Source organism: Myripristis murdjan, chromosome 24, assembly GCF_902150065.1.
Source record: "Myripristis murdjan chromosome 24, fMyrMur1.1, whole genome shotgun sequence".
Classification (NCBI taxonomy): Eukaryota; Metazoa; Chordata; class Actinopteri; order Holocentriformes; family Holocentridae; genus Myripristis; species Myripristis murdjan.
Window position 1 is genome coordinate 18,836,587 of NC_044003.1, and position 14,782 is coordinate 18,851,368.

At 40.9% G+C, this 14,782-nt stretch overlaps 1 protein-coding gene across 1 annotated transcript in view; it reads right to left on the reverse strand.

Annotated features, from left to right (window-relative positions):
• Positions 1-5,347, reverse strand: part of tnfrsf21 (tumor necrosis factor receptor superfamily, member 21) — a 46,274-nt gene extending 40,927 nt beyond the window's left edge. Inside the window, exon 1 of the mRNA XM_030047376.1 lies at positions 4,990-5,347. Within this exon, the coding sequence (XP_029903236.1) occupies positions 4,990-5,025 (36 nt within the window). The 5' untranslated portion in view covers positions 5,026-5,347. The remainder of the gene's footprint in view (positions 1-4,989) is intronic.
• Positions 5,348-14,782: the final 9,435 nt, after the last annotated feature.

Sequence of the window (14,782 nt, forward strand, 5' to 3'; positions counted from 1 at the left end):
GCCATCTCTCTCTCTCTCTCTCTCACACACACACACACACACACACACACACACACACACACACACACACACAGGAGACAGTCGCTGTCTGGGGCCTCCCCACCACCACCGCACAGCTCAGCAGTGCATGAATGAATTACTTTCAGCCTTAGTGCTGCCAGCCTGCCTCTTATTATGCCAACCTTGTCTCTATGTCTCACCACACTGCACATAAACTACAGTAGCTGCGTGCCTGGTGCACAAACCAGCCAGTCAACCGGCCAACAAACTAGCTGGCCCACTGATGAGGCGGAGACGCCCTGCCAGGATCCTACCTCATACTGGAGGGCTACGTCATATTATGCTAAGGCTTCATCTGTTAGTAGAAGTTGTCAGGGGGATCATGGAGGATTTTTCATCTGATGCTGCACTGACTCACTGTTACAGCAAAGAGCAGGAGAGAAAGGGAGAGGTTTGAGGGTGGAGTCATCAGCCAGGCAGCTCCCGTTTACAGCGTGTCGGTAACAGTGTGGCACGGCATTGCACCACTGCAGAGCAGGTTCCCGTCGAGACAGCCCACAGAACACACTCGCCAGTAACACACTCACAGACACACAGACATGCACACACACGCACACTCAGCAAAAAAAAACAAAACAAAACAAAAACAAAACAGCAACAACACCTCAACCCCCTGACTTTCTGACTCCCTGCCTGGCTGGCTGGCAGGCTGAACAGAACACCCTGTAATTCTACCTCCAACAGCGGCTAAAGCCCTGTTCGCAAATACATACCCCCAAAGGGCCAAATCTGTTTTGAGGTGCTGACGAAAAAGAAGAACTGATAAGTAAAATCTTTTTTTAGTTGACTTTTAGTGGCGGCTCTGCGGCATGCCAAAACCTAAAGTTCCCTTTTCACTTCTCTTTTGGCTGCGAGGACAAAGTGTCTGCACATTTTCTGCATGTGACAGGAGTGCCGTGGCTGCATGCGCAATCACTCATCCAGTGTTTTGACTGGTTTGAGGCACTTGTCTATGCATGTGTATGTGTGGGTGTGATGTGTAATGTGTAATGTTATTATCAAAGTCAAGTCAGTGGTACTGATTATTAATGTTGCTGTTCCTGAAATTAATTCCGTGTCACTGTGAGGATGCTGCTTCTTTGGTTCCAAGGTTTCTTCTTTGGATTTTCTGAAGGTGATAGAGATGTTTTAACTGCTGTTTTTTTTATGTTTTTGTGTACCTTGCTGCAAAAAAAGTTGAAAGCATAAAGTTTGATTTTGAACCTTGAAGGACTGAAGCTGTCCTTGCTTCAACCATCTAGCATTGCCAGAGGAGTCTGAAAGGAGTCTGCTTTAGCTCGATTTGGCAGAACAGCGCCCACTTCCTATTGTGTGGTGTAAAGCAATCCATCAGGTTTCCTCAGTCACACTATGTAAAATGCAAAGAAGAGGCCATTAGAAGCTGATCCTGTTTGTTCATGAACACCAGAGTTAAATGGGTCAAAGTTGACAAAATGTTTTTGCCAAATTTTTGCTGTTTGTGTTGGAATTAAGCCCATTAAACAGGATATCACTTGCAAACTGCTTTGGCTGCTCAATTGCTCCTGTTTTTGAAGTTTTCTTGACCTCTGCGCACCCAGCCACTCTCAGGGTGGCAATAATTTATTGATATTAAAATGTGACCTGTAAGCAATACCTCTACAAGCTGGGCCTGCAGCACACTCAAGCAGACTAAAGACTGCCACACAAAGAGAAAGTGAACCCATCCAGCAGAAACGTGATACGGGCAGAGGATCCTATGGTGGGAGCATCTTAACATTTCCTGGCAACATCCCGAAATAACCTGTTATCCTCAAATACATGTGGAGACACACACTGCATGCCACTGTTGCAAGCCAAGCCATGTCGTCATTAGGGAAGAGCTGTCAGTGAGGGTGGGGTTGTATCTATAGGCAACAAAACACAGCTCCATCCTGTAAAGCTCTTATTGTTGATTGGCGACAAGCATTAACACAGAGGTAAAAATTGAGTCAGTAGGAGTTGAGAGAGAACTGGGGAACAATGGGGGGTGGGGGGGCATTATATAATGAAGTGTGTACACATGCACAAGTGTGTGTTTTGTGTATACTGTGGAGAACATTAAGCCATAATTATGACCCAGTTAAAGTGGGGCCTACCACAAGCACACACACACAAGCCTAGACACCACACTGAAATATCATCACATGCACAGACAGACAGACAGACAGACAGACACAAACACATACACTCGCACACTGTCACATGTATACACACACATTTTCACCCGCATGTCGAGCAGCGCAGCAGCACCTGTTGCTGTGTGTCCTCATGTCATTCTGTGCTGTGGCTGCAGCTCGTTTCAGCTGAGACAGAGCAGCTCTGTTTCAGCTCAGTCAGGCTGAATTCATCCCTGACAATAGCCAGAGCAAAAAGAAGCCTCTCCCATTGGCCAGTGATGATTATTTGCGTTGACTGTCCTGCCAACCACACAAACAGGCAGCAGGACTCGTGTCAGAGACAAATGCTGCTTTAAGAGTTCCAGACAGAAAAAGACAGAACAAGCAAAAACTGGGCTCACCCTTGTAATTTGGATGCCTGCAACATTAGTGTTGGATTTATGTGTTGGAACGATGCTTTTTGTTATTTCAGTCTCATTCCAACAAGTGACAGCTGGCATGAATGTGCTTATAATGCTTGATTTGCACAGGCAGGCTATTAGGCCTAGTTTACTTTAGATTTACCCAGCTTCTGGTGGCTAGCAGCAAGACTAGTGGTGTCTAAAAGGTTAAAAAAGTATCATCTTGTGGTGACTTGGTCACTACTTTCACTTTACAATTATCACAACAGCACTGCAACCTTAACAAAGGGCTCAAGACATTCATCAACACCTAAAATAATAAATACAGAAAAAGTTGCCGGTACGACCATATTTCCTTTCCTGTGGTCCTTTCCTTTCGTTGTGCAGTGTCAACCAATCAGGGGCCACTAGAAAAAGTCGAACCTTTTACACATACACTAGTGCTGGGTGAACAAAAGCATGCCCTTCGGCACAGAGGCAAAGTTCGTAGGCAGTGCCTTTTCATCAGTCTTCACATGTTCCTGTAATAATGTATGATTTCTGTGAGAGTAACAACTGAAATTTATACACAGACACAAAACAACAAAAACAAAAATCATTTTTCAGTAACATATGTATTTCACAATTATTTCCCTTAATGGACCACAAGCCCCTTGGTTTAATAGTAGCCTATAGTAGCCTATTCTAAGATGCCACAGATGAAGTATCAGATGTAGTCTACAGTTTAAGTGATGCTTCCTCTGAACCCCTATGATGGTGTAGAAGCTTGAAAGTAATAATTCAGAAGAGATCAAAAAGGAACACAATACTTAACTGTTCTAATATAAATATAGTCCAGTATAGTCTATCCAAGGAGTCCAAACTTCAACTAGAGCTACAGTATGCTTTAGTCAACGACAGTTACTGTTTTCACATCACTTAGAAGCCTATATTAAAATGTACTATTCTGCTGTCCATTAAGGAGGCTTTACTCCCCCCACCTCTTATTGCCGTCTAATGTATCTTCATTTGCAAGTGTATTTTAAACTTTAATAATTAGTTATCTAGTTCCTAGTGTCACGTGACAATCCTTGTAATAAACCAGGGTCCTCATGCGCCTTGAAAATAATTGAGAGATTATGAATTTTGAAATGTGAAAGTGTTTGAAAATAAACAAACAGCCCTGAAACTACTCAATGTTTCATCCACCAGCTGTCTGGCCCACTCTCTGTTCTAGCACAAGCACCTCACATCCTGAGGAAAACCCCATGATTTAGATGTGTGTTGACACAGCAACAGCAGCACTACAAGGTGCAGTAAACAGCACGATCCTCGACTTGAAAAGACCAGGAATAAAAAAAAATGAAGCCTGTATGATATCCACTGTGCACCACTGTCACGTCTTACCCCAAAACTCATTCTATTGATTTGCTCTTGGATCTGAATTTGATCAAAACATCACCTTGAAAAGTCACTGATAAAGCCTTGAATTTGTTGCCTACGTGAGTGTAACGTCACAAATACAGCAGACTTCTGCATCTCTTCACAACATCAGTATCACTTCATCCCAGCTGCAGCCTTTCTGCTTTGTGAGGAGACAAAGGCAAAGTCTTTGTGTGGGAGCCTCGACTAACTCACTTGACTGAACTGCTTCCAGGGCGATGAGCAGGCTTTCAGCTCCAACATTTACTGACCTCACATTATTCATAACATTAATGCTTAAAAAAATAAAATATCCCACCATTTGAAAAGCTGAAATCCACTTTGGCGTCATGTCGGCATGAAAGCATCCTCAATAATATAATAATACTAACAGTACTACTACTACTACTAATAATAATAATACTGATAATGACAACAATAAGTCTGGTGTCTATTTTCTTTGCTTGGCTAGTAAGAGGTGACTCAGCCCATATTTTAGATGAGGAGCTCATCTGCTGTTTTGAAATATGAAGCCATAAAATTTAGTTAACTCGGTTTGTTTTCTCATTCTCAAAGTTGTGCAACCAAATTGTGCCTTTGTTGTGACAGACCGTGTCAACAGATAAGAGTCAACTGACTGACATTTCCAGGTGTTTGGCAAACAAAAGTACTGTGGGGTAAACAATAGATTGCTGAGTTCCCTCTCTTTCTCCATCCTTCCACTGGGGAATCTTTTGTGCTTTTTGTCCATTGTGGGATAAAAAGTAGATATTTGTTAGATAGAACCTTGAAACATAGGTTATGCCATTGCTCAATAATGAAAGTTAGTGATCTCTCACATAGTTGGTTAGTTAGAGGGAAGTTTTATGTCAGGACAAAGTGGATGGGGTGAAAACATAAAAGGAAAAAAATAGGCACTGCGCCTTTAAATGGAGAACCTGCTGGAGGAGTCCTTGGAATAAAGAATAAAAAAACACGTTTGGAGGAAGATGTATGGTAAATGTACTCACCACCGCTGACACACACAAGACAGGCATTTTCCCCATCAAGAAATACAGAGTCAAATGAGCGTCGAGCAAATGTCCTTGTCCAAGTTGTTTAGGAGAGAAACACCACTTCTCATCTCTAAAGGTGGCTCATCATCCTCGCATCAGCCCAGGACTCCGGCACTACCATGCTATCTGAGGAGAGCTGAGCTGGCTTTGTAATGCAACGACAGTCTCAACTGCTGCAGTGTTTTATAGTCTGTGTCTCCAGGTGGACCGGTTTCAAATAGTACGGGATGAGGGCTTGGTTCATAAAGAACGGGGTAATAATTCCCATAGCGATGATGGATGAGAGCCAGAGTGGGATCGCCGCCTCGCCCGGTCCAGGCTGTCAGTGCAGTGCGGCTCTCTGCGCTGCGGCGGACCACAGCCGAGGCGGTGACGTGCTGCTGGGGGGCGGGATCTACATGTACGCCTCACCCAATCAAACACACGCAAAACACCCACCTCCGCCGCCCACCGCTTCCGGGTACAGGCTGCATGTGGCTCGCAGGTGAAGCTGGGTGGGTATTTCTGCAGGACCCGCTGTCCTTGCAGAATTATAGCCGACACTGTCTTCATATTTATGACCTTTTACTTTCATTGCCAACGTGCTTAACACTGTTTATACATACATATTTAGACAGATGTATATTTAGAGATCTATATGTATATTTATCTTACAATATCTATATGGTTTATGTATTTTATTGTTATGTCCTTTTTTACACGATTTTATATCCTCTTTAACTTAAAAGAACTTTGTTTTAGTTTTGAATAAACAATAAACAAAGTTATTATTATTATATTATTGGTATATATATCGGTATATTATTGGTATTAGTAGGCCTATTAGTATTGTGTATATTAGAGATAGTGATAGACCTTAATTGGAGAGCACTCAAAGCTCCCTGATCATTCTTTACTGCTATTTAACTTTCACAAAAGGCGTGACTACTCTGAACAGGGAGCAAGTACTGACAGCGTTAATACTTCTCAACAGATAAAGGCAAAATTGGAAGGAAAACTATCACATGATTTCCAATATTTCAGCCCCATGAGGCACAGAAGTGAATCAGTTAACACCACAATTAGTATGCTGTCATTCAAAAGAAAAGAGGGACTGGATGTGTGTTACAATAGCCTTTGTAAAGTCCTGCATGACAAAGTGAGCAACTGAATAAAAACATCACAAACTGAAACTGGCCAAACAAATAAACCTAGAAAAACACCCTGAAATAATGAGTGACAGATGTACATATGAGAGACAGAGTCTCTGAATAGTTATAAAGACAACAGCAACTTGATAAAAGGTATAAGATGTACAAGATGAGACACTAAATGGCTCTGGTGTTGCATTTAGGTAAGGTATAGACTTAAAACCCTAAGTGTTTTTGGACTACCACTGGTACTGAAGAGGTGGAAGGATGATTTCCAGGGGTTTTTTTTACTAGTGACGACAAAAGTGATGAAACTTTTTGTCAGGATGTATCATGTCTGTCTAGTAAGAGTCAGGGCTGATGAGTCAACCCTGACTTTGTAGTTTCCTTTTCATTTTCTAACCAAAACGGAAAAAAAAAAAAAAAGCTTAGCATATTTGCTCATGCACCGTCACAACACTGATGTGGTGATCTGCCCTTTTAACTGCAGTGTTACTGATGCTACAGTATTGGCCTTGACAAAGCCACTGTTACCAACTCTCTTCTCAGTAAAATAGTCACTGGCTGCTCAAATTTATTTAACCAGGTAAGTCATTAAGGACAAATCCTTATTTACAATGGCTGCCTGCTCATATGAAGGAGCTGTGTATGGGAAGCACTGCTCTCTTTGAATTAGTCTAGCCAGTGGTTCAGTTCAGCACCAACTCTAATTTCTCATCAAATGCTTCCAGTGTCAAAACATTAACATTTTCCCCCAGGAGCATCAATGTGCTTATCTGTGAAAAGGTTGAAGCTTGAAATGTCATCAGCTGCTTTTGAGAAATGAACTGGCCAGGGGCAGTTTGATAGGTCACAAAATCTAGTGACAAAGTTTCCAACTTTGCAGTAGTGGTCTGGAATGAATGTGAACCTGAGGCAACTGTTCATCACGAAGAAGGGCATTACCAATATTCACATAATCAACAATGGCACATAGTGCGTCATCAGTCCATATGGTCTAATCATTGCCACCCTGAAGGCAGGTTTCTAATGGATATACTCAGACTAATCCTTTAACATGGTGTCAGACACCAACTGAGGGATAACAGGGCCACTGCTGACCCACACAGCAGTCTGCTGTGCATATGTGTCAGTGGAGCAAACACGGTGATATGAGCTAGCCAGTCAGTCATCTGTCCCAAGCATCCGGCCAACATTGCAGCAACTCCGCAGCCAACAAGCCGGTCTAACCTTCCACTCAGCCAGCCTGCAGCATATTTTCCAGCCTGTCATATGGTCATCCATCCTTTCAACCTGCTATTGAGACATCCAGTCAGTGTGCAGTGGAACAGCTCAGGCAGGCAAATAGTAAACAGTATAAAAACATGCTGTGGCATGCTTATAGCCTCAGATGTTGCTGCAAATAGCAGCTACTGATAGTAGAATAGAGCACCATCTGCTGTGCATGTGGAGAGGGAAACAGGTTGACAAAGAGCAAGGGAGGAAAGCAGGAGGAGATAAAGGAATAAAACCTACTGCTTTTTCACTGGTGGTGGGCAAGAATCAAGTCAAAGTGGGTTAGTGAGAGAAAATCCACCAAAACAGGCAATTAAGGTCATTAGGAGACAAGTAAAGAGAGAGCGAGAGGCAGAGGAAGATGGGGAGGCGTGCTGTGTGTTGGAAGCAGAGTGTAAATGATACAGCGATACAGTTGTATAGCCTGACCAACATTGCTGCTCACTCATGCTGCAGAGCAGGCCTGACGTTCAGTAGGCCAAACAGCCTCAGTGGCTGCAGGGCCACACATCTCCCCAGACTGCAGTTACTAGGTGAAGTTTCCTTATATAGAACTATAGTGAATATCTATGTGTGTGTGTGTGTGTGTGTGTGTGTGTGTGTGTGTGTGTGTGTGTGTATGTGTGTGTGTGTGTGTGAGAGAGAGAGAGAGAGAGAGAGTGAGGGAGAGAGAGAGTGGGAGAAAGTGGGAAAAAGTGTGCTAATGAAGTGAGGAGGAGAGTGCTGGTGAGATGGTAGCAGCTCTTTATGCGACAGCAGGAATGACAGTGGGTGACTTCTTAGAGGATCACTATGCAGTGTTTTAATGATTTACCTGTGTAAATAATTCAGTGAGAATGTAATTGCACATTGCTTTGCCTTTTGTGTATGTTTGTTTAATGTTGACATTATTCATTCATTTATTTATTTTTCCAAATATGTATCCATGTTCCTTGCTTCGGCAGTATAAGTGGCATTAAATCACCCTTAAATTGAACTGAATTGCACTGAGTATATGCTTGCCTGTGTGTGTGTGTGTGTGTGTGTGTGTGTGTGTGTGTGTGTGTCTACATGTCTACATTCAAAGCTTTCAGACTTAGAAAGAAAGATAGTCATGGCACAGATGAACATCACACAGGTCATACACACACACAGTCACAAAATATATTATCCTTTGTACTCATAATCATTTGTCTTCACATACAAGCTCACACCATACATGAAAACACCTGTATACAATGCATTTTGTACTGGGCAGGCAGCACAATACTCACTTTATTCACTGCTTTATTCATATTGCTTTTATCATTGCTTTTATGCTGAGCTCCTTATTCTTTCACAGCTGCACTGAGTGAGCATCACCTCCTGCATATAAGAAGCCAACATCAAAACCTAATGCACTGACGTTGGACAAAAGCCTCTCTCTGGCAGGGTTCAAAGAGTTTGCCTTCTCTCTAGCACTAGGATGCTTGAGGAGTTTGCAGATAGCTGACAATACAGTTAGTAGCTGCAAGTGCTGGAAGATGACACTCCAACACTTGAACATTTTCATTTTCAGCTGCAGATGAGAGCAACATGTCAGCGTTCTCAGAGAATATCCCAAATCATGCTGTTTATCCTTTAATCCATTATGATTAGAAATGTACCATAAAATTTAAGATTAATTAATGAATGATGATCAATGAATCAATAGATAAAAGAAATATTTATTTCCCCTGGGGGAATTCATTGTGCACATATTTACACATAAAACACACAAAAACACTTAGACATTTTAAACATTAAACAACAGTATGACATTAAGGCAGTGATAATAAAAACAGTTATTAAAAAAAAAAAAAAAGTCAATAGAATGAGTAGTGCAAAGTCCAGGATGTGAGTGCAAAGAGCTCAGTGTTCAGTGTTCATGTTAGTCCTCAAGTGTTCAATGTTCATTATGCGGCTTTTTGTTTAATCAACTGAATGCACATGTTAGATTCAAAATTAGATATTTACAGCCCCATAGCACAAATTGATCATAATTTATCTGCAGGGAGTTGATAGGTTGAGTTGAGTATAACATCAATAACAACATGATTACTTGGCCAGGTGATGAGGATTTATAGCTTTAAATCTCACTCAGATTCACTCTGTTTTTGAACCAAAAACATATTTGCATATAAAGTATAACCACTTCATATCTGACATAATATCCATTGAGACAAGTCATTATTTTGTTCACCAAATATTCCTTGACCTTACTGGTAGGTTTTCTGTGTTGCAGTTCTAAGTGGATTTTACAGACCCAGTTTTTCTCTCCATTCACTTGAAAATGCAGTAGTGTTTTGTGGAATCTCTTCTTGCTCCGCGCCGACAAGTCTCCTCACAGTCTATTTATAAACTAGCATGCATCTAAGCTGCCTGCCACCTATTGACTGTGAGCATCTTGCCGGATCAATTTGTGTGACTCATGTTTAGGTGATTCAGTCGCCCAAGCATGTTCAAAGTTCATTTACAGCTGCATTGCTTCAACTGAACACAACTCACTCGCTCAGAATTTGGAGGATAAGGGGTTCTTTAGACTACCATTTGTGAACCCTGCAAAAATCATAAATTCAAATGCAGAGATTGACAGCAGGCAAATATAAAAATGCACAGCTCTTTATTTAGGCGGAAATCAAAGACCAGAGAACAATACAGGGCGGTAGCCGAAAGAATTCAACACAACTGCATAGCAATGCTGGGAAACAGACTGGTATAAATGCTACAGGGTGAAATAGCTAACAGGAGACAGGAGGTGTGGCAAACAGGTGATTGGCTGAGGCGTGATGGAGAGAGGAGTGTCAAGAGTCAGAACAAGGGGGAGAAAGATGATTAACGTGCAGGTATACAGGAGGGGGAGCATGGTGTGTGTGTGAACCAACAGACAAGAAGCAAACACAACAAGGACAAAACCTGACAGAGGGAGAAGCCATGCCAGAAACCATGGGACTGTGATAATTTCCATGAAACTCTAACATAATGCAGCGCCCTAAGGTGCTTATTAGCTTCCTCTGGGTTTTTGAGAATTTTTCCTTGCCTGCCATAAAGGGTGTCATTTTGTTTTCCATAAACTGTGGGCCTGTAAAGCTCTTCGAGACGGCACACAGTGATTAAGGGCTCTAAATAAACTTGAACATGAACTTGAGCTCCTAGGCATTAGTGTGTATTTCTGGTTCCTGTATTGTCTTAACGCATGCTGGACCACATGGCATCACCCACTGTATGCAATGTGCTACAGGGCCGTGTGCAGTGTGCATAATGAACTTTAATCAAAATAACAGCAGACACAAAAGACTTACATGCACTGGGAATGGTGCTCATATTTAAAAAGGAAAACTTTGGCAATGTAAGCTTTTACCTTCCATCAGTTTTTAAATGGTCCAAGGCAAACCCTTGGAAAGATATATAGAGTTAAGGAGTAGTCTGCAGAGCCGAGCATGCTGTCTCTCTCTAAAATCATGGTCAGTATAATAATGTCATATCTGACTATATTACACAGCAATTGTCTGATACAGTAGGAGTTAGAAATTTGGATGAACATGAGAAACCACAATTTCCCCAAGGGAACCCGCCCAAAGGGAGCAATAAAGTTTTATTTCATCTAATCTAATCTAAACCGTATTTTGGTTCACCAAACAAACCACAAAACAAACCACATCCAGTTTTTTTTTTTTTTTTTTTTTGTATGTGTGTGTGTGTGTGTGTGTGTTCCTAATTCAGGTAAATGTGTCATAGGGGAAAAAATGTAAATCACTGTGAAGAGTTGATGAAACGGCAGAATAGCATCAAATTGACATAGGTTAGTCTGACCTCTATTGGACAGCAATTGCCATTACAACCCAAATACAACTTGGATGATACTTAGCAATGTTATTTCATCCTAAATCTTGCAGTGCCTACATTAAAAAAACAAAAAAACAAAAACAAAAATCACATTCTGGACTGAAGTAGGGTAGACTCCCTTATGCATTAAGCACATGTTTTATGATAAAACAGTTATACAGTTTAAACAAATATTTATGATATCAGGATCCAGTCAATTTGTTTAGTGTGTTTGTGTGTATCAGAAGCGGAGACAGTGGAAAATGAAGGTAGTCAAAGCAACAGCCTCATTTCATTTTCAACCTAAAACAAACAATCCTCCAAAAGAAACTTAAAATGTGAAAATACACAACCACCCAAACAAATTTTTCAATCTTGTAATGCTCTATGTTTATTGGTACTGTTTACATACTTTTTGACTGGTTGCATGGCAAGTGTAAGAAAATACATTATTATTATTATAGATTATATATATGCTGAATTATTTTTATGAAATATACTAATTTAAATCTAAGTCACACTACACAGTGAAACTAAAGACAGATTGTGATTTCACAGTTTTAAAGTGAAGGGGAACACGCTTCTGAGTTGGTGAAGTGTCTCACTGGGCACAGACACCAGCAGGAGGGGAGGGCAGCTGCACACTTACTGATATGCTTTCAATGAAGATCTGATGGTATTTTTATTAATGTTTCCGACAGTCCTTTTGGGCCTACTTTGAGGTTTCTTGTATAATTGTTTTATATGTCCTGATGTGGATGTTAATGACCTTACTTGGTTCCAAGTGGGCTTCCTACATTTTCTTTTCGATGTTGTATAGCCTCTATATTATCTATATCTCAGCCCATGTGGATTGGCATGATTTGGAACAACCTTTTATCCTGAAGAAGGCAATATATGCTGAAATATTTATCTTTGACTCAATAAATAATATTGCATTAGAGCAACAGGAGTTACAAGTGTGCAGCCTCCGTCTCCTTTTAATTTCACAGTTCCACCACAAGGTGGCTTTAGACTCCATCAAAGTTGGCAAGACCATGAGAGGCACAGAGAACTGCAAAGTCATTACATCTTGCAAAGGAAGAGCTACTTTGCCTTTTACCTTTTATTTTATCCAGGTTGTGAATTTTCTCACTTTTTTGATGCAGGTGTACACTAAGCAAGGAGCTGCTCCTGACTTTTCTTTCTTTCTTTCTTTCTTTCTTTCTTCGGGGTTTGGGTTAAATGTGTTTACTCAAGTGCACCTTGACTTATTTGTTTAAGGTGAGGCGTAATAGCAGTCTACACTTACACATTTGACTATACACTAGTACTTGCTATAGTAAATATAAAAAAATAAATCAACAGAACCTATATGTAGGCTATTGTATGCTGTGTGTGTGACTTCATTGTAAAGTATGTCATTAGTTAGACTGAGCAACTACATAGCAAAACTTTTTTATTTTTAAAACATATTGATATCAAGAGGGCTATGTTGAATATTTCCAGTGAGCTCATGTGTAGGAAAACACTGGGAATGATTGTTTTAAACAATAGAGTCCACCACAAAAGGGATGCAAAACCAGAAATCCCAAATGTTTGCCCTGATGACAGCAGCTGACGATACTGGTGGTTTCCATGATCCGTTTGCATTGCCAGGCCTCCACTCCGTGCCATTCACACACACTGGCACGCAGTGAGCCGTGCTCTGTGAATGGCGCTTCTGTGGTCGGGCACATTTGCATCAGATTTGTGTTTACGCTGCCTTTTGACTTATTGTTGATACTTAGCTCAAATGGGTCATATCAAGATGAATTTGCACTCAACTACTTCCTGTGTTTCACAATTCAGTCTGCCTGCGTTGGAGATAAGCTCAGCAATGGTCGTGACAGAAACCCCTGTGCTACAGGCAGACAAGAGAGGAGTGGCCAGGCTCCTAGTGTTAATCCTTCCAAACCAAAACAAACCAAAACAATAAATAAATACATAACATAAAATAAAATTTAAACTCACTCTAATAACATATAAAAATCAGCAATCAGTCAATCAAACAAACAAACAAATAAATGATAAAACTATTCTTTTTTAGAGTTCTAGGATAGAATATTAGATTTTTTCATGGACATGTTTTTCACCTAATCTGTTCATTTGCTGCAATGTAACTGTGTAAAAATAGTATATGCAGGGTGTGGTGTCGGTATTTCTAATGGCATGTGTTGTCAGTGGGCAGGTGGGGAAGATCCCGGTGAAGTCTTTCATGCCAAACTAGTGATGACATTGCCATTACATCATACTGGAATTTTTTCCAGAAACACCGATTAGTCATCACTATGTGTGTGTGAGAGGGGGGAGTTTGGTATGTCCAGAGAGTCAGAGGGAGAAAATGAAAGAGGAGGAGGGAGCAAGAAAGAATGGGAAAGCTGCTGAGAGAGAAATTTTGGGATCAAGTGACTCCCTCTGTGCACCCAGCCTAGCATCAGCTGGCTTCTATAATCGCTCCCACTGAGTCAGCTGGGCATACAAGATATTATTGAGTCAATATGCAGAGAAATTTTACATAACATAAGAAAGTGCCAGATGGGGTTTTGGCAAGTCTTCTGCCCCATCCTTTCAACACGTACTGAGAGGAAAACTCTATTTGATGTCTGGGATTACAGGGATTTTGATTTTTTGGCTTTTACTCAACAGTCAACAGTGTAGACAAAAAGAGTGGAATCAAACCCTGGGCATCACTTTTATAATATGCACCTTTAAACCACTGAACCATTATATTACAGCTATGGATTAACGGGTTTGATTCAAATCACACATGTAACTTTGGCCACACTGACCCATTTATTATTCTTGCTTAGATTTTCCTGGATCACATTTGATTTATTGTGTTGCCATTTTATTTTTGGGCAAGAGGCAGAGACAGAGGGAGGCTACATTGTTGTTTTCCGTCTGCTCTTTTCCCAGAAAAATCACACTGCCCATGTTGTGGCACATAATCACAACTTTTATCATCTTAGGTTTTAATTAAGATGGCGCCAAAAAAATATTCTACTGAAATTCAGGGTTGGGCAATGCAGTCAAACATGCAGGAAGCTGGTTTGCACCCAGTGTAATAATGAAGAAACTCAAGAGATTTTGCTGTCTTTCAATTCATTTATCCAATTTGCAGTCAACACGGAGGGCTGTCATAGCACTTCACACTCTTATCACTCTTATCACTCTTATCATGCTTTGCTGGAAAATTATAACACATATCAGTATGATGTGGCACTATGACACTACACTGTTTAGTTTACACTTTAGGTGCTAAGCTGATGCTCATATGCAGTGCAAAGGAGCATGTGAGAATTCAGAAGAGCATGGCTGTAATGGACACACTGGCTATTGTTTATTCATTTATTTATTTTTTGAAATCTGTGTCTTTCCAGTCAGGGCGGTGTCAGTAAATATGAGACCACTCAGTCAATGACCATATACCTACAGATCTCACTCCAATAATTATCCTGATGTCCTCAAGACTGTGCATAGACAAGGCAATAGAAGTCTAT